The 23,297-nt window shown below is 37.8% G+C and overlaps 1 protein-coding gene across 6 annotated transcripts in view; it reads right to left on the reverse strand.

Moving 5' to 3' along the window:
- Ercc6 (ERCC excision repair 6, chromatin remodeling factor) overlaps window positions 1-23,297 on the reverse strand; it is a 79,524-nt gene that overhangs the window by 46,368 nt on the left and 9,859 nt on the right. For all 6 annotated transcript variants that reach the window (XM_046446749.2, XM_046446752.2, XM_046446748.2 and 3 more), the window contains 3 exons: window positions 23,166-23,277; window positions 16,640-17,354; window positions 1,013-1,141 (listed from right to left, as the gene is read on the reverse strand). In XM_046446749.2, coding sequence (XP_046302705.1) covers window positions 1,013-1,141; window positions 16,640-17,354; window positions 23,166-23,277 — 956 coding nt within the window. The remainder of the gene's footprint in view (window positions 1-1,012; window positions 1,142-16,639; window positions 17,355-23,165; window positions 23,278-23,297) is intronic.

Below are 23,297 nucleotides of genomic sequence, written 5' to 3' on the forward strand. Positions count from 1 at the left end.
CACATGCTTAATTAGGTAAGTGCTCTACCACTGAACCACAACCCCAGCCCAAAGAGCATGCTATTTTTAAGCAGACATTTTCTACAAGTTTAGGGCATGGCTGATGCCTGAATCTATAAAGGACATCAAACTTAATCATCTCACAGAGAGAAATTTGCATCCTGCTACCAACTATGAATTGATAGGAAAAAGAGAGAAAGAAGCTATTTAATGGTTTAATTTCCTGTATGCACCTAAGAAGACTTCCTAAGCATCTTGTTAAGTAAATCCTAGGAGTGAGGAGATGGAAAATGTTCCTTACTATTTACATTCATCATGGGAGATGCCCAGCCTATAGACTCAAAGAATACATCTATCAGGCAGCAGTTGTTCATCCCTAACACTCAGCCATTTTACATAAGAAACAAGTCAGCCTCAAATAGCAACTTAATCCTCGAGGTGTTGCCTAAGTCTTCTCTTCTGACATTAGAACGACATCTACATAAAATATTTAGAAGCACATTTGGTCAACTCAAACATATTATACCCTTAGGTATGATATAGGACACTCAGAAAATCATGTGAACATTTTTTTATTTCTACACAGAAGTTAAAAGGGGGGGGTCCTTCCAGAGGTTTGATTTTAACATACAACTCTTGATATTGATTTTAGTATACAACTCTTTTTAAAATTAGTCTGAAGTAAGAATTAGCGGTTTGGTTCCTTAAAATTACTAAAAACAAAAAAATAATTCAATGGAGAGGTTTTTAAATATGTTGCTTTTAGTCTGCTTAGATCTATATAGACTCATCAGTTTACAAACATACCCAACGCGCACTTTAGTCAATTTATTATCATCTAATTTTAATGAACAGCATGTGGCTAAAATTTCATTTGACAGTGTTTGTATTTGCAGTAAATTGCTGCAAGTACCTTAAGGGCCTACAGGTAACTAATGTATAATTCCTAAAATATTAATTTGTACTCAATGGCTCAATGACAAATTTAAAGGACAAAACACATGGCACATACTTAAAGAGCTTTTTGAACAGAAAGCCTGGCACTTTGAAACCTTCATCAAATTCGGCATCACTTTCCTCAGAATCATCTTCAAGTTTCAGACGTTTCTCTTTGTCTTGCAGTCTTAGTTTATTCCACCTCCTATTATGAAAATAAAAATTATATTTCCATTACTTTGGTTATATAAAAATAGGTAGTTCTAGATCACACGCTGGGAAAAAACTGGCAAATTAGAACAGTATTTCTGGTTTCTGCTGCCATCATTACTCCTATTTTAATGATAGTCAAAGATGGAAAATAATTCTCTTTTTCTGCCTTCTCAATTTGATTCTTATTTGAAGTATTATAGCTGCCCCAGAAATATTCCTGTAAGGTCTCATTTCATTATCAAAACTACTCACTCCTCTCTGGCATACACTAAGGGAAAATTTCTAAAAATATGTAAACTTAGATCTAGAAAAGATTCAGAAAAATTTCAGTATAACAAATTATCTCCAAAACAGCAATACAGTATAAAAACATTTTATTTATTTATAATTATTATTTCTGTACTAAAAATGATAGTCATTAGCATAAAACAACACAGTATCTTGGACATACAGCAACTTTTTTAGTCATAACTGCTGTATCAGATACTCTAATAATTCACTTAACTGAAGTGGAAGCATCAACAAATGGACTGATAATTATACCACTCAGAAAAAAAAATGTATTCATTGAATAAAATCTAAATTACAAATTATTTGCATTCATATAACTAAAATGGACTCTGACGTTGTTTAAAAAAAACCCACAGTAAATAGCCTGAGATTCTATTCACATTAAAATAAATTAATTTTTTCAGCATACATGCAACTGACATTCTGTTGGAATGTTGGAAAATGGTTGGAATGGAATAAAGCAATACAAATACATGCCTTCAAACTAAAAAATCTCACAGGAAGGGATGAGAACAGTAACATACAAAGAAGGCATTTATCTGCCACTGACTATGCAATAAAAATAGAGACTGTCTGAGGGAAGGAAGAGAGAACTGAAAGGATTATATACTGCCCAGTGAGAGGTAGGGAATGTTTTCCAGGACACATTACAAACCCAGCATGGAGGCCAACTGCCAGAGAGATTGGCATTCCCATCCAGAGAGCTGCTGGTAGACCTCAAAGCACATCCATCCTTTGATAAATTCTTCCCTGGTTGAAAATTTCAACTCTTTAAAATAACACAAAGAAGGGCTAGCTGAAATTTACTTGTCATCAATAAGAAAGCACTAGTTGGCTATCTGAAACTGCACTGCAGGGTAGGAAGAGAACTTGGAAATAAGATCAATGAAGCACTATTGTTAATTTTGAGAACAGCAAATGGAAGAGGCAGGATATGACCAGGTCTAGGGAAATAGTTCTCATACAATCATAAGGTTTAATATATGATGTTCTTTTTATATAAAAAACTTAATGTACTTAACTTTTAAAGGTAATCTCTCCCTTTCTTTTATTAGTATTTTTTTTCCTTAAAAATTATTTCTGGCCAGGCATGTTGGCCCATGCCTGTAATCCCAGCAGCTCAGGAGGCTGAGGAAGGATGATCTTGAGTCGAAAGCCAGCCTCAGCAAATTAGCAAGGCCCTAAGCAACTCAGTGAGAGCCCGTCTCTAGTAAAATAAAAAAAGGGCTAAGGATGTGGCTCAATGGTTAAGTGCTCCTGGGTTCAATCCCCAGTACCAAAAAATATATATATATATATTTCCATGCAATTGACAAACTGAAGTATCTCTAAGTGGTTATGACAGTCTTTGCTATTCTTTTGAGTTTCATGTTATTTATAAATTAGTTAAGTGCAATGGTTTTCAAGGGGGCAATTCTGCCCTTTTACCCTCAGAGATAAACTGATACACTTGGTTACTGTAAGTGTGAGAGGACTAGGGGGACATCCTGCAGGTGGTGTCCAGATAAACATCCTACAACTCTCAGGCTCCTCACCTTTACCAATTAAAAGTTATCTGGTCTCACATGCCAATAATGCCGAGGCTATGAAACCCTTAATATCAGAACTTAGAAACTAAAAAGACACACGTATTTTTTTCCTGGTGCACATATCAAAATTCTTGCTACTCATTCTCTGAAATTTAGCAATCAAACAGTTTCAGATAATGAGATAATTCCTCAGTACCCAACCTTACTATCAATTCAGTACCAAATATCTGCATAACAAAAAATACTTGTATTTAGAAAATTTGTGGATGATGTGAAATTGAAAGAATCACAAAAATTATCACAGCCACTTAAAAAGACTTCATTTTGCAATTTCTCAAAGATGACTTTACAGGAAGAGAAATGAAAACACAGAAGATACAGGCTTTAGAAGTTTGACACAACAACAGCATTCAAATTTCCACACTAGAGTATCATGTATTAAACTTCACTGATAGATGACAGCTATTTCCTTGGACTTAACCAGTAAATCTTTGAGGCTGTTAAATTTCCCACCACATCATTCTGCACTGACAAGGTTTCACCTTCTACTCCTTCCTCTCTCTCACCCTCCTAAAATATACAATCATGTCACCACAGAACTCAGTACCTAGAAAACCACATAAGCCACCATAGAAGTGATTGCATCACAGTGCCTTCCGCTTCACAAAGACAAAAAGCACTGAACATTTATTAAGTTTGGCCAAAGGATGAGTAAAGGTGGCGGGGAAAAATCATTATGACCTACAAGTACCTGTAGCATTGTGAAGACAAATTGTCCCAGCAGAATCACATACACGTTACAGACAAAATACCAGGTTGATAGAATCTCAGGCATATGTAGCTCAAGCAAGAGATTCTGTTAGCTACAGCAACGCTTCCTTGCTTCCTTGTGTGGCTTAGAGCTGACCATCTAAGGCATGCCCACAGAAGTGATGCAGCAAGGTGCTGGCCAACAAGAGGGCTATACAGAATGTGGTACACCAGGGAGAGGTGGAGCTCATATCACCTGAATACAGACACAGAGAAGTTTTCCCCACCATCGGTGCTATCAAGTATCTTAAAGATGCCCTCTTCAGCATATTAACCAGGTTATCCTGAAGCCTTGAGCTCAGCAAGCTATCTGACCATAAGAGGAAGCAGTGCTATGAATATACATTATAGGCTAGACTTGCAAAAGCACAGGCCCACAAAAGTCTGGGTGTACATTGGCTAGAATCAAATTCTGCTGCTATTAGCTCATTAACCCTCACCAAGTTGACCAATCTTGTTAGCACCTACGTTTCCTCCATCCTGTGATGGGGAGACCACCACTACCTACTTCACTGGGTTTGGGGAGGGTTAAACTAGGTGTCACATGCAAAGACTCAAAACAAAGCCTAAAATATAAGAAGTGCTTAATCAATTAAAACGGTACTACATTCACTTACTTAAACTTGCTAAAATCCTCACTATAACCCTGCAGCTGGCACTATTACCACATTCACATAGAGAAAGAAACAGGCAATAGACAATGCAACAAAATATGCACATGACAACGCAATGCACCACAATGTTTAATAGAACATGCATATTTGAATTAAAAGTAGGATAACATCAAATGGGATGTTCAGTAAATTATTATGAATGTGATCACTATATATACGTAGATATTTGCCCTTCATAAGACACCTGCTGGACTATTGTACTTAAAAAATCTTGCCATGGGCTGACGATGTGGCTCAGTGGTTGAATACATGCTTAGCTCTACATGCACAAGAACCTGGGTTCAATCCCCAGCTCCAAAAATAAATTTTTAAAAATTTCCATAAATTTGTAAACAATTTGCCGTCATGAAGTATGGTAGGTTACTATATGGCTGAAACAAAGGCAGATGCAGACACAGAGTAACTTGAAATGGCTAGGGGCAGGTCAAAGTCAAGATCTATGCCTAAGTGAGCTGGAATCCAGACCATTAGGAATGGCTCCAAAATGTCTAAATTCTGTTACTTCAATAAATACACCAGCTAACTGAGAGAAAGCAGAAGGGGGCAGTAAATTATCCAATACTTACCTTTTTAAGAAAGAAATAACTTTTTCAAGTTCTCTATCCTCTCATTTAAAAAAATCCACACATGTAATAGTCACAGCTGCAGCCACATAAAACGAAGTGGGCCTGGTGTTCCCTGGCAGGGTTTCTAACTCCTCGCATGGCTGCCATGTTCAGCCTGCTATCAACTCCACTGGCAGCCACTTAGAAAAGAAGCCAGTAATAAACATAAACTTATAATTCCAATCAGATGCAGGCCCAGAAAACACTCCCTGGCTTGTCCACATTTGTGCAGGAATGAGACCCTGGCCCAGGTTGCAGGGTCTAGTGCTAATCCTGCAACAATGACCTGTAGATGCACCTCAGCCTAAAACTAGTTCAACTGCATCAGAACCAGTGTAAACTGATAGGTCTCTCATCAATGGAACCCTAAGAATATACCCAAGAGCAAGTTGCCACCATCTAAAGTTAATTTATTTTAGAATTTCCAGCATTCAAGAATGTTCATATAAGTAGAAAAACATGGCTAGCCACCATTATGCCATGTATTGTATGTGGCTTCCTCAACTCTCTCCACCTGCATATCTAGTACCATAATCAACATGCATAGCCACCCATCTTTTGAACCTTTCAAATCCCTACCCAGAGCAGCACCTCTGATCCAAGTAAATGTTCCCTGACCAGGCAGAATTAACATCCTCTCTTCCAAGTGCCCTTTATAACTCCCACCAAGTATTAGCATATTGTGAAATCCGCATCTGGTCTCCCATTAGTCTTAAGACAGAGATTGACTTTGGCATTTTTATATTCTGAGAGACTAGCACGATGCTCTCCTCATGGCAAACACTCAATAAATGCCAAATTATTAAGTTCAGAATTGGGCTACAGATAAAAGACAAGCAGACAAGGGACATGGCTTGAAAACTGTCAAAGTAAGTCATCAGAAATGGTTCTAGAAACTTCCTGTTTCATCTTATTTAGAGACTACCTCCTGCTCATCTTCTGCTTCTTCTACATGTGTGACTTCTGATGTCCTACACCTAACTCTATCTACTGAATAAACATGGTTACAATCTATGATAAAGACTGACCCCTGGAAGAGAGTGACTGCAAAGAGAAAGAAATTCTTAATTTAGAATCTTATAACCAAAAACAAACAAAAAAGAAAAAGAGAGAAGGATAGAAAGAAAAAGGAAAAGAGGGAAAACTCTTGGGCTGGGATTGTGGCTCAGCAGTAGAGCGCCCGCCTAGCATGGGCGGGACCCGGGTTCGATCCTCAGCACCACATAAAAATAAAGGCATTGTGTTGTGTCCATCTACATCTAAAAAATAAATATTTAAAAAAGAGGGAAAACTCATTTTTAAAAATAATTAAAAATAAAATAAGTGAAATGAAAATTGTTTAACATATTTTCAAACCTGAGCTCCACTTTTTGGGTCCACCAGTGGGTCCACTTTGTAACAAGACTGACTGGTTTCTGTACCCAAGCCAATGGGAAGAAATCAAAAACTCCAAGTTTGGTCCAAGCTTCCTCAGGACAAGTAAAAAAGGCTGGTCAAAAGATTCAACTGCTTACCAAAGAATTCTTCTTATGATAGGAAAAGGAGTTTAACTAGTCCTAAATTATGTGTACATTCCTAAGAAGGAAATAATGCTTTTGTTGTTCCCATATTCATCTGTCTTTACTAAAGACTTGTTATCAGTCACAGACACAAAGAAAACAAAGTGAGTGTATTATTTCCACAGGATGTTCTACCTCCTAAGGCCCCCATCAGATTCCAATGGTGGCTACTAGAGCAGAACCCAATAATAAACACAGATTTGTGCTAACTACAAAAAAATGAAAACAAGATGTACACAGACAGCTGTATTACAGGGCTTCACCTGAGAAAGGGAGATCCAAACTTTAGAAAATGTTACTCACCACTGCTGCATTTGTCTTCTTGATCACAAAATGAGCCAAATACAGGGTCTTCTAAGGACTAAGTGAGATGGTATATGTACAATACATTTGGGAAGCTACACAAATATCAGAAGCTATCTTGACATATTTGGCAGATTACATAACATTCACACAAAAAAAGTGAAATCAAAAAATTTTAATTAATTGCACGTTAATGTGAATTAAAAGTAACCAATGTCAAAACACCTACTGTAATTTTGGGCAGGCAGGATTTAAGTTCAGCCCCTAAGCTACCCAACCCCACACTGGCCAGTCAAGGTGAACAGAACATTTTGGTCATGCCATCCTATGCATCTAGAATTACAAGAAGTCTGGAAATTGAGTCCCAGGAGAAGAAACAAGAAAACTCCCAAGGGAAGGCTCTGGCATATCTGCCATAGAACATAACTGTGAGGACCCACAGTGCCATCTTTACTTATGCTGCCCTCAAAAGTAAAGAGACAGTTAAGTTTCAGTGTCCCCTGGAAAGAAATCTAGTGCCCCCTAGTGTGTTCAAAGGAGAAATAAGACAACTATTGATACTGTATTTGTAAAAGTAAGCCTTAATCACATTAACAAAAATGTGTGAAAGGTACAAAAAGCATAACACCAATAAAATTAACTGTGTAACAGCTAATAATTTGGTTATACACACTAGATAGTACCAATTGTAAACTGTCTTTTACTTGGAAAAGAGATCTCCTTTTCATATACTTCAATGTTTATGAGCACTTCTTTGTGGCTCACACAGACTCTCTTTTCAAGCATCTTACTGGCTTGTGGAATCTTTGTCCTGTTTCAGCTAGTGGCATGTGAAAATATGAATAGCTAAGAGTTAGTGAGCATTATCTTTGTAGTTCTACCACCCTTGATATTATCACCGTTGCCATTTTATAGATGAGGAGTCTCTGCATTCAGATCCCACCGCCTGTGAGTTCCAACCTATACGAATATACTGTCACCTCAAGTAAAGTTGGCTAGTTCTGGACAAATTTTTTTCTGAGATTACACATATGTACATGTGTATATATTTGTAAATTCAGAGTCAAAAAACAAATATAGGTGATAATGGCTGACAGTGATTTCACCATGTGATAAGCACTGATTTAAGTATTTCACATTTATTAATTCATTTAGTCCTTAACAATCCAATGGGGCAGATACTCTATTATTACTATTGTTATTCTTTTTTATTTCATAGTTAAAGAAAGGCAGACTGGAAACATGAAGGTAACTGCCAAAGATTACCAATAAGACAGTGATGAAGCCTCCAGCCCAGATAATCAGACTCTAGAATCTGTCCTCTCTATGACATAATATAGTCTCAAAAAACTCCACAGAAGCTGGTGTGGTGGTGAACACCTATAATTGGAGCTACTTAGGAAGCTGAAGCAGGTGTATGGCAAATTCAAAGCTAGCGCCCTAAGCAATTTCATGAGCCCCTGTCTCAAAACACAAAAGAATTGGGGATATGGCTCAGTGGTTAAGAGCCCCAGGTTCAATCCCCAGTACCAAAACAAAAAAAAAAAACAAAAAAAAAAACAAAAACCACTCCATAGAACTTCCCTTTTCTCACATAAGGAAAACAATTATACAAGGGCAAACCAAATTTTAAAACTCTGATTCAAATTTTATCTTTAAAAAATATGAGCACTAGGGGCAAAAAAAACTGCCTTCATCTTTGTACGATAACATGATCCCTTCCTGCCTCAGCACTGAGCAAGTTTAAGTCAAAATTCACTCTTCACTGGACACCAGCAAACTTTTTCAAGTAAAAGCAATGGCAGCATAGCAGTTCTTTTGATCACAGACAATCTCGACTGAACCATCACATGAGATGCATTAATACCAGACAAATCGACATATACATTGCCTATACCAACCTATAAAAAAGGGACAAGGTACACCTATTGATGGGGATTGTCAAATATGAGCAGCCTTGGATCACTTATTAGTAAATGAACATGCCTCCTCCAAAACTTCAATAAAATTTAAGCACACATTGAGGTGCTTAAAATTCAAAATTGTCCTTACTGCTCTGCCTTTATATTGTTTTTGTGTTACAAAGGTCACTGAGCCTAGAGCAGTTTAAATCTATACTGATGGGAAAGAAAAAACTACACACCACAGAGTTAAACTATTCTTAATATGGAGTGAAATTTCAACCTCAGAATCATTCTCCACTTATTGCAATCTCCATGAAAGAAATTCTACAACAGCAGCACAATGAGTACAATTTGATTTTTAAAAATATATTCAGGCACCAAGCTGGGTATTTAATATAGTTTGCATTTTTGTAGTGCAATAGGTTTTCTACTTCAGACAGCTAAGAATTCCTTACAGATTAGTCTAATTTGCTAAATTGAGATACTCAGTGTTTTACTTTTCTTATCTGCCTTTTTATGTTCTATCTGGGTGGACTTAATTGGCACATCCGAGCAGATGAAATACCCTCAGTTAGGAGTCCAGATCTCACAGAGTAAATTAAGACTGATGCAGACAATTATGCCCGGAGCTGAGAATGAAAGGTGTGCACAGAGCAGGAAGCAGAATTAGTCTTCATTTGTGTCTCAGCTTTGTCATTTAAAAGAAGTCAAAGTGCTCTCTAAGAAAACATCCTTAAGGGAGTAACTTTTTCTTTTCTCTTTAAAATACAGATTCCTAGAAGAAGACAAAAAAAAGAACACTGGCTTATTTTTTAAAAAAGAAACAAACTCCTGGAAATAGATAAAAACAATCTTTAAGTCACTGTATTTAGGCTTCTGGATCAAATGTAGATTAAACTTTCACTAAACTCAGATTTTTCAGAGATCAAGTAATTTGGGCTTTAAAACAAAACATACAAGTAATCAATTTGGTTTTTGCTTAAGTGGGGCATAAAATTGCTGAATGCTCACCCAGTGCAATCAAGGATCCAACCAAAAGGCAGACAGGGAACACTCCCAGTAAAAAAGGGCTCTTGGCAAAAGGAAGAGAAAGAGGCTCCATAGAGACAACAAAATGGAGATGGAGCAGAGGTTCTGCAGACATGGCCTTCAGCAAGGTCTCTGGACAGTTGAGAGCTGGTCCCACCAAGTTAGGAGAGAAACCAGTCCCTGCAGCAATGCTCATCTGAGTCCACTGCAGCAGACCAGATGCTGGATCACTTCCACCTTCACACTCCTTCCCAAGTTTCCTCCACTAATCTTACCTTGGCTAAATGACATCACCCTCAGGGATCAGGTTCCTATCTCCTAGAGCCCGTAAGGACTAAACCGAATAGCTCACACATGATGTGAAACATCACCAAGTGGTAAACATCCAAACACACTAACTCTGTGTTCTTATACGCTCTCCCCCACACACCCATACCTGATGTCACTCTTGCTCAAGCAAATCCTTAAGACATTTTTAAATATTTATTCTGATTGGCTTTCAGATAGGTGGGCTCTTAAGGGAAGACAAAAAGATCCTTACTAGATGAAGAACCAAATCTTTGAGCATGACCAGTCCTGCCTGTCTCTTTAGTTAGAAGAAAAAAACCCACAGTGTTTGCTTATAACAGATCAACTAGGACAAAAACATAATTGATTTCAACATCACCAGATTCAAAGATTTATACAACATGCCCACAACTGATTTATGAGTAGACTGTTTAACCAAGAAATATTCTGAAGCCCAAATATCAAATGATTAACATGGAATTTCATTTTCACAAAAGCTTGCCTGGGGACCTGCACTTTCTTTCCCAGAAAATCCTATATGTAGCCAGACGGTTCAACCATGGTGTCTTAATGGTCTGCTCCTCTCTGAGAGGTGAGGGGCATCTATACTTGTGCCTCGTTTTTGATGCATCTTAGAATTTTTTTCAGCCACATCAAGTCAAGAACCTACCAGGGTCTAGTTCAGGTCGCAATGACCTTGGAGGTACCTCCTTGGACCCCTGTCTAGTGACTGCTCAATCCTCTCAGTCTCTAAAAATGATGACGGCCTGCCCCTTCTCAGAACTGTGCATGTATATAAGCAAACCCTACAAACCAGGATCCAACCTTCCCTGGCCATAGAAGCAACACTGAAGAAGAATGAAGACAATGAGGAACATTATTTTCCCAGATGACTAAGCCTACTGGTCAGTTAGAAGACATTCTATAAGATTTACACAATGAGTGGAGTCCCCATCAGCCTTTTTTAACTCAATATTCAATGAGTCAACAAAAAAAAGAAAAACCTTTAGGATCAAAATTTACTGAAAACACTTTCTAGCAACAGGTATCATACAGATTCAGTTTGCACCAGATCACGAGGCAAATCCCAACATGATCTACACCATACTTTTCAGGTCTTCTAGACTCCCTAGCCATCTCTTCATACCCTCCTCCAACCCAACTCCCAGATCCCAGCTTTCAGGTTTGGTTTCTAGGCCATGGAGATGGGAATAGCTGTGTGCTGGTTCTTGGCACCACCGTGTGGTCACACCCTGATATTGCACCTTCCACCCAATCTCAAAATGGAAGGAAATACATTTACATGGTATTGACACTTCAAACCTCAGCTCTGTCTTTTATTAACAGTGAGACTATATGCAAAATGATTAACTTGGAAGGACTATGATACAGTGTTTGTATAGCCCACAATAATTACAGCAATGTAAAGATATATATGTCTAGAATCAAAAGCTGGAATAATGTAGAAAATAAAAACAAAAAACACAGATACAGGTAGTTTTCTCATCTTAATAATTGTTTTTTGTTGTTATTCATATTTTCTGTGGTACTGGGGATTGAACCAAGGGGTGCTCTACAGCTAAGGTTTTTTTTCTCTTCCCCCAGCCCTTTTTATTTTTAATTCTGAGATAGGGTGTGACTAAGTTGCCCAGGCTGGCCTTGAACTTGCCATCCTCCTGCTCAGCCTCCCCAGTAGCTAGGATTATAGGCATGCACCACCGCAGCCCAGCTTAATATTGTTATATTTTCACAATTTAAAAACACAAGACAGGGCTGGGGATGTGGCTCAAGTGGTAGCGTGCTTGCCTAGCATGCATGAGACACTGGGTTCAATTCTCAGCACCACATAAAAATAAAATAACGATATTTTGTCCACCTAAAAAACTAAAAAAATAAATATTAAAAAATAAATTAAAACAGAAGACATCATCACAAGTGCAGAAAGGTGGGGAAAGAGTGGAAAGCCTTAAAACCATGAAAAGGTACCAACTCTAATCAGTTTCAGGCTGTGATCTCAGCAGCTTAGCTCAATGTACCAGATAATTTGAGGAGACTCAGGCACTTAGAGAACAGTCTGTTTCTGAACTCTTATGTTTTACTGACTGGCGGTGGGGCTGGGTTGGAGATTTATCACAGAAGCAATACTATGCTGACTTTGGGATGAGTAGGAAAATAAAAGCATTACATCTCAAACCCCCAAAATCCTTACAATTCTTTCCAACCACTTCAAAGGTCCCCTAAATGGGAGCACATTTCTTTCTAAACCAAAGCCTATGATAATGAAGAATGCCACAGACCTCACATCAGAATCAGTGAAGCTCAGTCAAAGCACAAGTGCACGCCCAGTTTCTCCACACCCAGACCTGCTGCCCCTGACTCAGCAGCTGAGTCAAGCTCCTGCCTGTTGAAGACGTGCCCAGGTGATTCTTATGTGCACACACCCATAACAACCAGAACATCTGCTGCTTTTAGCTGAGCTTAGTGCAGCTAATTTAGCTGAATGAACTAACCCTGAGTCCCCTTCCAGGCCTTTGTCTATGTAAATACAACTGTGCAGAGCACAAAAGGGAAGATTTTAGAAAAACTGATATAAACCAAGTTGGCTAACAGCTACAGCTTCAAAAAGGAAAACAGTATATAAAATCAGTTTATATACATCCAGTAGTTCCCAACGCAGTGCACCAGAATGACATGGGAAAGCTGTTTCAAAGACCTGCCCAGTGGCCCCACACTAGACCTTCTGAGTCTGCACCTCCAGTATTGGGGCTCCCAGGGGCCACAAAATCGGTTTGTGGGCCAGGAAGCATGGTTTCTTGCTAAGGAAGTACCTGCAGTTAACTCAGCAACTTAAATAACAACTGGCAGGTGAAAACAGAATAGTGAGCTTGGGGTTAAACTCAAGTGATAAGTACTAGGTCTGGTTCAGTGAGGAGACAGAATACTCTTTGGAAGTGAGCCTGGTCTGTGCCCATAGCAGTTCTGACTACTGCTAGGAAAAATGCCAGAATAATCAGTGGCATTTGTTTGACTATCTTAAAGGTAGCAAATAGCTGGTATGAATGCTGCTGGTTTCTTCACCCATTGACCCAGGATAGAGATCACTAAGGAACTGTGGCACTCTCCCAGTGAACCCAAACAGGTCCTCAACCTCCCACTGAACAGATGTCCATTCCCCTGAGATAGAAGAGAGTAGGCCAAGTGAAGTACATGTGAATCCCTGTCCTGATGTGGACAGTTCAGAAGCTGGGCCTCTCTGCAGATCATGCCACCATTCTAATCTCTTAAGGTAATCCAAATGAGATCTCTAAGGATCTTAGAGAAAAGCAAGTCCTTTTCTTCTCAGTGATACACCTAAAATTTTGGGAAAAATGCAAAGTTTTTAACCTGTATCTCTGTCAATATTCTGACAGGGTTCTGCACTGGAATGTACCTCCTCCACAAAGTCTCTCCCCATCCTAAGACACCTCAGTCTAAATTCATTTATGCCCTTCACATTTCATTAGGTCCTATCTGTGTTCGTGTCACTAACAGCCTGAAGATTCTTTGCCAGGAACCCTAAAAGTCAGTCCTAGAATGAAGACGTGCATTCACATAGTATAAGCAGAGATGAAGCAATGGGAACTGACTTCACATCTCGACTGGGAAGTAAGTCAAAACTGAGGCAGCAAGGTCTGGGCACAGGTACCAATGGAATTTAATGCCCTGAACCAAAGGGTTTGGTGTTGCGATTTCTAAAACAGTGGTATGTTTTAAGTGCCATATCCTAACAGAAAATGATAGAACCTGCAGAACACTGACGTGAATAGGAATCAACAAAATATTTACTTCTAAGCAATGACTCACCACCCCCCCCCCACCATTGAATGTTAGCAGAGAAACACACACCAGGGGCACACCCCTGAGGAGTCAACCTTCATATGCACTTGGATACACAGAAGGAAAGAAAAACACGTGGAAGGAGAAAATGCACGGGTAGTTGAAAAATGGTTAGAACCGCCAAGACTGAGCTGAGGTCCTAGGCCAGTTCAAAGGAAGCAGGATCATTACTCCTATTGCCTAGTTCCAGAAAAGATCATGCTATTCAAAAGGCCCAACAGGAAATGCCTGCTGAACATCAGGCAAAACAAAGATGCTTAGTCAAGACAAACTATTCATTATAGCTAATGAAAGGCCTATGGACTCTCAAGCTGAGAGGATAAAGGGGATGAGATGTCTAGGAGGCACCCACTCTCACTTCCAAGAGTTTGAAAGTGTATTACAATTAGCAGGCTACAACCAATGTGAATCTGTGAAGTTCTGTACAAGTTTCTCAGCCTGAGTCCATATTCCTAAATCCTAACCATTAAGAAAAATTCAGTTTCCAAATTTTAAACTATGTGACTTTTTGGGGGATCATCCATCATTAAATCATTGCTAAAATACATAATCCTTTTTCTTCTTCACTCAAAGAAATACCATTATTATTTCAATATATCTACAAAGATTAGCAACAAGCAACAAAATATAGTGTGACTGGCAGTTCTCAAATGTTCTTAATATGCTTTTCAATCCTGAGCATTTTATTTTCTTTTAACTTCCCCCAATCCAAAGAGCACCAAAGGAGATGTAATACAAACCTTTCAATGTGGATATCTGCAGCTTAACAGCCTTAATAACTAGCTATAAAATTTTAAGAGCTATCGTATTTTGGCGGCAATTACAGTTATTGATATTTCTGAAATTCATTTGAGATTTTACTGTAACTTTAGCAAAAAAATTTGGCTTATGATATGGCTCTGGAAATAATAAATTGTTTTACAATCTTAACATTATTAAGAAAAACTTACTGCCATGAAATTAAACTGCACCCACATTTAAAATTCAATCAAAATAAATTGTTCTTGATCAAAATACTGATATACTTAAAATATATTTAATATTGACCCAGTTTAATGAGAATATATATTGCTCCACTTATAATCAATATGTTGAGATTAACACTTTTATTAATTTTCTACAGTAATTAAGAAGACTGACATTGCTCACTGTTCAAGAGTATTGAGCAATATTCCTCAAACAATGTTACAGATATCAAGTATGCACACTAAAGTTGCAGTGAGAAATGACAAAAATCATTCCTCAGTTATGAGTACTATGTGAGGTACTATTGGAACCTGAATAACAGCTCTCAAAAACTGGATTTAAGTCACAGGGCTTCATATTACTAAAATCACTGAGCTGCATCCACTCTGAAAAGCAGTGTCCAAGAATTTTTTGTTGTTGTTATTGTTTTGGCAATACCAAGGATTAAACGCAGGGACACTCTACTGCCGAGCTACATTCCCAGCCATTTTTATTTTTTGACAGGGTATCACTAAGTTTCTGTTGCCTTGAACTTGCGATCTTCCTACCTCAGCCTCTCAAGGAGCTGGAGTTATAGACGTGTACCTCCAGTCCCTGCTATTAGTGGTTCCAAACAGAAGAAAAATAGTAGGTTAGCATCATTTAAAGGGATTTAAGAAAGTGGTCTATAATTCTGTAGATGACTATTTTCTCAAGACAAGGAAGAAGGAATTTAAGAAAGCTTAAGACTTCTAAAAATTACTATTCTGCTTCAAAATGAATAATAACAATAAATAAAAAGGCTATTTATTGTATGAGAAATACAATAAACCAGATCTTCCCACGTTGAGAAATAAGGAAAAACTCTTGAGAAGCAGGAAAAAGCCCCCCAATATTAAATAATCAAGAAGTACTGCCATTCGTTTTTCCCTCTGACTTCCTTAGAAATCTAGAGCACTCGGTGAGATATGGCAGAGAGGCCTGCAGTGTACAGATTGCCAGGCTCGAAAAAAACCATGTGGTGATGGCAATTTTGACTTCATATTACACCTGTTCACTCCTTTTCATCTCACCTGTATCATACCAATAAAGTCACAGAGGCAAAAGACAAAGTCAGTCTCTGGCATAAAAAAATCACAGTGAAAAGGAAGGTACACTGTACACACAAAGTACATTTCTAACACAACAGAGATTTATAATTCTGTAGATGCCTATTTTCTCAAGACAAGAAAGGAGGGATTTAAGAAAGTAAGCTTAAGACTTCTAAAATTACTATTCTGCTTCAAAATGAATAAGTAAAAAAAAAAAAAAACAGTATACACAACACAATCTTTTGCTTTTGTTACACTTACTACAGTATGACCACTCTGAGTAGAAGCCACACAACTCTCACATCTGTATTCTCTATGCACTTTCCCTAGACTTTCTCTTAAGCTCTTCACCTTAGACTTGCCCCCAAGTGTGGCTCAAGACCTGGAATTACAAGGATTTGGGGTCTGAGGTCCACTGAGACCTTGGCTCCTATTTCTAGCAGGTTAGAGCTGCAGGAAGCCCAACCTTTTGTACATGGGAGTCTAGAAAAGTAAGCTGGACCTAGAATGTTTACGTGTCATTAATAAAGCTGCTGCCTAACATCAAGTAAGCAGTACAATGTACTCACAATTCCTGCAGACCCACCTTAATCGCTGTTTATAATAATCTTCATCTCCATCATCTTGGCATCTCACTACTTTTCGACTTCCTTTTCCTCCTCCATTGGCTTCAGCTTCTTCCCCAGAACTTGGGAAAAAATCGTCATCAACCTCCTGCACTGAGGCTTTCTTCTGGCGTTTCCTGCCCTTGAGCACAGACCTCAGTTCATAGTCAGTGGCATCTCCACACAGGCCAGCCTCTGCCTCCTCTTCCTGCTCTGTGAGACAGGACCAAGACTCCCCACTCTCAGAATCTCCCTCTGACTTTGGCCTGGCCTCTGACTCAAGGGGCTTCTTCCCTCTTGGCAACCCCACCTTCCCCTGGAACTGCAGTGCCCTCTTCTGGAGCTTCCTGATGTGCTTTTTCAAGCACTTGTCTGTTTTTGAGAGAACTTTGCTTCTCTGATTTGTTTTGTTTTCATGTGGTCCTGGGCCAGCCTTAGACATGACCAAGGCTGAGGCTTTTCTGGCTGCTCTTTTATTAGCAGCTTGCTTCTTCCTTTCAAAAGACAGTTTTGCTTGATCTGCCAAATACTTTTCGAAGCCTGATGCCTCATTGAGCATTATTTTTCTAGGCTTTTTCTCTTGTTTCTGAGGGACCTGGGTACCAAATGGTGTCATCTGACCAGTGCGAATGAGCTCTTCCCAGGCAGTCTCCTGGGCAGGCATGAGCATACTGCCAAGACAGGACGGCCCCGGCTCTGAAAGAGCAACAATAATGTGACTAGCATAAAACTTCCCAAGAGTACATTGGAAATATTCACTTGTTCAACTAGGTACCTACCAATAATTCACATAAAAACATGAATGTAATAAAGTATAAATATTATAGCACTTAATATATTCCTGTTCAAAAAGATGACTTCTCAGTAACTTTTCTTCAAAATATCCTACCATATAAATGTGGTATATATACAACATGGAATACTATTCAGCCATTAAAAAAAAAATGAAGTTCTCTCATTTGGGACAGCATGAATGGAAATGAAGATCATCGAGGGGGGATAGTAGAGGATAGGAAAGACAGCAGAACACAACAGACACTAGTATGGCAATACGTAAATCAATGGATGTGTAACTGTTGTAATTCTGCAATCTGTATATGGGGTAAAAATGGGAGTTCATAACCCACTTGAATCAATGTGTGAAATATGATATATCAAGAAATTTGTAATGTTTTGAACAACCAACAATAAAAAATTAAAAAATAAATAAATAAAATAAAATAATAAAAAAAAAGAAGATCATCGTGCTAAGTGAAATAGGCTACTCACAGAAAAATAAGTACTATATGACTGCATTCATATTCAGAATCTAAAAATGCTGAGCTCATAAAAGTGGAAATCAGAATGGTGGCAATGGCTGGGGAGAGCAGGGGGAAGGAAGAATGGTCTTGCTCAAGGTACTGAGTTATAGTTGGGAAGTTTTGGTGTCACAGCAGGTAACCCTTCATAACAATAGCATGCTGTATATTTCAAAAAGCAAGAAAAGGTAGCTTGAACGTTTTCACTATAGAAAAATGATAACTGTTTGAAGAGACAGATATGTTCAACCTGAATTATACCTTATGCAATATACACATTTATTGAAATATCACATAGCACCCTAAAAACATGTATAAATTTTTTTCAGTTAAAAAAAATACACTTGAATTTTAGTTTTAAATATCACATTATAAATATACTTTGTATAACTAAAGACAGGCCTAGAACTATAAAAATTATCAACAGAAGAGTAGCCTACAAGAAAAAAATAATATCCAAGTTTCCATATTTTTGCTAGTATCAACATTCAGATGGACCTAAATTCAAGACAGTAAAATTAAAACAGACATCTCAGGTATCACCATGTATCTAAACAGGAAAAATTCAAAGTTTTATCTCTGTACTGCTCAGCAAGTATTTACCAGTCAACTGTAGCTATTTAAAAATTAAATTAACTGAGTCCTACAGTTACATGTGAATAATGGTTACCATCCTAACAATACAGAGAACTTTCCCCTCAACATGGAGAATCTTCCCCTGTAAGTATAAAGTCATGTAGAAATCCCTCTCTCGGGCTGGGGATGTGGCTCAAGCGGTAGTGCACTCGCCTGGCATGCGTGCGGCCCGGGTTCAATCCTCAGCACCACATACAAACAAAGATGTTGTGTCCGCCGAAAACTAAAAAAATAAATATTAAAACTTCTCTCTCTCTCTCTCTTAAAAAAAAAAAAAAAAAGAAATCCCTCTCTCACTAGTTGAAATTAATCTCCAGCAAAAAAAATTACTTTACTTTACCACATAATCTGAAAACCAAAAAACTTAAGATTTAACAGGAAGGAATCCATATTCTAAAATCTATAATTCTTATACAAGCCAGTTTTTCCTTAAACTTGCTCTCCTGAAATAAAATATACAAGAATGTACACAAATTATAACCTCGATTGATATTTAGAAAAAATATTTATGCACCAGCATTCAGATTAAATAACAGAAATTACTAGCATCCTCCTAGGTGCAGCTGGTGCCACCTCCAGCTGACCCAGGGATAATGACAGGCCTGACTCTATGGATGAGTGATGCCTGGCTGTGTACCTCATATCAATGGAAAGTTTGTGCTCCTCTATGTGTCTGCCTTTAGTCAGAATTGCACTTGTGAAAGCCACACTAACTTGTTGAATGAAGCTGCCATTTGTTAGCTCTTACTATTGCTGGTATTCTATAATTTTTCCATTCCACTGTTAATGTACTTGGGTGGTTTCTAGATTTGGGCTGCTAAGTATAATGTTGCTATGAATATTCTCATACACACCCTTTTACAATAAACATATATAATTGAGTATATTCGATTTACTAGACACTGCCAAACAGATTTGCAAAGTTTGAAAGTTCCAACTGGTCTATATTCTTGCCATTCTTTTTGGCTATTTAATAAGTATATAGTGATACCACATTGTGGCTATAACTTGGAATTTTCCTGATGACTAATGAAACAAGGCACCTTTCATAGATTTACTGATCCTTTGGACAGCCTCTTTTGTGTAGAAAATGTTTCAGTCTTCTACCCATTTTTCTCTTAATCCATCTACATTTCACAAAATAAAGATTTCTAGTTCTTTATATATTCTAGATTCAAGTCCTATGATTCATTCATATTCTACAAATATCTTATCACACTCTGTAGCTTACATTTGCACCCTCTAAATTCTATCTTTTGACAAACAGAAGTTCTTAGTTTTTTTAAAAAATATTTTTTTAGTTGTAGATGGACACAATACCATCTATTTATCTTATGTAGTGCTGAGGATCAAACCCAGTACCTCACGCATTCAAGGAAAGCGCTCAACCATTGAGTTACAACCCCAGCCCAGTTCTTAGTTTTTATACTGTCCATTTAATAAATCTTTTCCCTTACAGAGAGCATTTCTGTGTCCTATTTAAGTCTTTGCTTACACCACAATCATGAAAATGTTTGCCCTATGTGATGTTCTAAATGCTTTGTCTTACCATCAACATTCAGATATATCATCTGCTCAGAATTTATCTTTGTACACAGTGAAACAGGTCAAGATTTCTTTTATTTTTATGTGGATTAACCCAGCACCACTGATTGAAAAGACCATTCTTCTCAACAGCATTGCCTGCCAGCTTTGCCATAAATCAAGTGATACTATGTGCATGGGCCTATTTATTGGCCCCTCTTTTCTATACCAGGGGTCTGTCTGTATATCCTTGTGTCAATACTACTCTGTCTTAATTACATCAGCTATATGACAGTTCTTGATATTTGTTCTTCAGGATTGCTTTGGCTATTCTTGGCCCAACACACCTTTATACAAATTTTAGAATTGGATTGTTAATGACTTCTAACGTCAACTTTAGATTTCCTCCCTCATGTCCTTTGCCTTAAAACAAAACAAAAACCTGAAATGTATATTGGGACTGCGCTGGAACTATAGCTGGTTAGGATAAATGACATCTCTACAACACTGTATTTTCAATTCACAACCACAGTGTATCTCCATTTACTTGTCTTTGATTTTTCAGTGGCCTTTTTTAGTTTTGTATGTAGGAAACACTGCAGAAAACCTCATTTTTTTTCTTTTTCTTTTTTAATTTGCTCTTTTTAGTTATACATGACAGTAGAACGTATTTTGACACATTACACATACATGGAGTACAACTTCTCATTTTTCTGGTTGTACATAATGTGGAATTACAATGGTAACGTATTCATATATGAACAGAGAAAAGTAATGTTCAATTCATTTTACTATCTTTCCTATTCCCATTCTCCCTCACTTCCCTTCATTCCCCTTTGTCTAATCCAATATACTTTTATTTTTCCCTACCCCACCTACTTATTGTGAGTTAACATCTGCATATCAGAGAGAACATTTGGACTTTGAGAAAAAACACATTTTTTTTTTTTTTTGGCTAAATTTCTTTCTAAGTATTTGATTTTCAATGTAACTGGCATCTTTATTAAATTTTATATTTTGTTTTTCTTGGCATATAAAAATGACAAGTTTTTATATGTTGATCCTATATTCAATGATATCGCTAAGCACATCAATTTCTGAATTTTCTACATAAGCAATCAAAAATTCTATGATTAATGATGGTTTTATTTCTTCTTTGTCATCTTTACACTTTGTATTTCCTTTCTTCAGTTCCTATACTAAATACATAGGAAAGGTGTGGGTATACACTCTTGTCACCCTCCAGATCACAGTGGCAAAGTCAAAGTTTCCTTTTGTTTATAATCTGTTCTCATCCACTTCTAAGAAATTACTATCAGGTAATTCTCACAATCACCTTATGAAATGGATCACTATGTGGAGAGCTGGGGAAAGGAAGCCTCAGGGAAGTATGAGGGAGGGCTGCTACACTTACACATACTGTGCAGGTTCAGAGAGACTTAGGTAAAGAACACAGCCAAGTTCCACCTGGCAATGCAGAGCTAAAACTGTGCTCTCAGGCCCTCTGCTCTACTGCCTCAGCAGAGAGAGAGGAGGAGATAGGATGGTAAGAGAGATCAGAGTCCCAGGTGATGGCTGGTGTCCAGATGGAGGGCTATCATAAGAATCAGGAACTCAAAAACTGATGGCAACATATCTCTAAGATAGTAAGTGGCTGCAAAGCCATGTGAGTAGATGATATTTGGGGAGAGGAAATCAAATGAGAAAGGGGCTCAACAAAAAAATCCTGAGGAATCAGCATTTGTGATAATACCAGAAAAGCTGACCAAAACAACGCAACAGACTTAGGCAGAGGGCAGAAAGGAAAACCAGGAAAAAGATAAGGATCCCAGATGGCACAGAAGTATCAACCACTGTCAAAAGACTGAGGGAGGCAAGGTCTAAAGAGGTATCTTTTAACCCAGGACAAAGTTTTACCAAAGTAACAATAGGAAGTAAAAGCAGATTTTAGACAGCTAGACAGGAACAAATACCCTTTACCAATTGAGAAGTATGTACCACAGTTGCAGAAAGCACTGATCCTAAGATAATGAATATTGTGAGACTGAACTTTAAAAAGCACATCTCAGAACAATACTCTTGTCTTGGTGAATACTAGAGATAGTAGGAAATATTTGCTTGAAGCGCTTATACTAAGAAAGCTTAATTTAAATTTCAGGCAGTAAAATGAGCAGCGACTAACAATTTCTACACACACACACACACACACACACACACACACACACACCTGCAAAGATATTTAGTTCCAGAGCTTATGCATTTTCCAAAAAGGTTTTCCAAAAGACAATAATCCAAAGCAGTAATTTAATGCAATCATGGCTATGATAAAACCTGAATGTCTTTTCTTATATAACAGAATGGATGCTTGGAAAGCCTGCCAAATATGATCCTTAAAGAAATGTGAGAGCAATTCTACAGATGCTGATTGATGATGCTGGGCTTTCAAAATGTAATTCAATCAAGATATTAGTGTCATTATCAAATTAATTATATAACCATGTTTAGAATTTCCAATTTATTAAATGTATCACTAAACATCCATCAGCAGCCTCTAGAGAACTGAGTTAAAAATTTACTTTCAAGCTGGGCACAGTGGTGTAGGCCTGTGGTCCTCATGACTTGGGAGGCTGAGGCAGGAGAATCCCAAGTTCAAGGCCAGCTTCAGAGTTTTAGCAAGACCCTCAGCAACTTAGTAAGACCCTGGCCAAAAAATTTAAAAAGGCCTGGAGATATAGCTCAGTAGTAAAGCACCCTTGCCTTTAAAAAAAAAAAAAAAAAAAAAAAAGTGTGTATGTGTATATGTGTGTGTATGTGTGTGTGTGTGTGTGTGTATACATATACACCCACATATATACACATATTTTTTTTTCTTTAAATTCTCTAAAAACCTGATCTGACTGAAAAGGTTTGGTTTTGCAAGTGTAGAGAGAAAAATATTCCTAGATCCAGTCTAATACTAAGACAAAGAAAGGCAATTTTCTCAAAGCCCAGGCATATATAAAGACGCATTAATTCAAGAACACAAAAAAACTGTTCCCAGTGTCCTCACCTTCATCCTCTTCCTCCAGGCTGGCATGATCCAGTTCCACTCTTACCTCTATTCCTCCAAGGATGGCCTGCAGACGTTTCTGTTTTGCAGTGATCTTCTTTAGCTGTTGTTCCTTGAAAGATAAATACCAAA

This window comes from Marmota monax, unplaced genomic scaffold (assembly GCF_021218885.2).
Source record: "Marmota monax isolate L192 unplaced genomic scaffold, Marmota_monax_Labrador192_F-V1.1 WCK01_AAM20220418_F8-fsc00207, whole genome shotgun sequence".
Classification (NCBI taxonomy): domain Eukaryota; kingdom Metazoa; phylum Chordata; class Mammalia; order Rodentia; family Sciuridae; genus Marmota; species Marmota monax.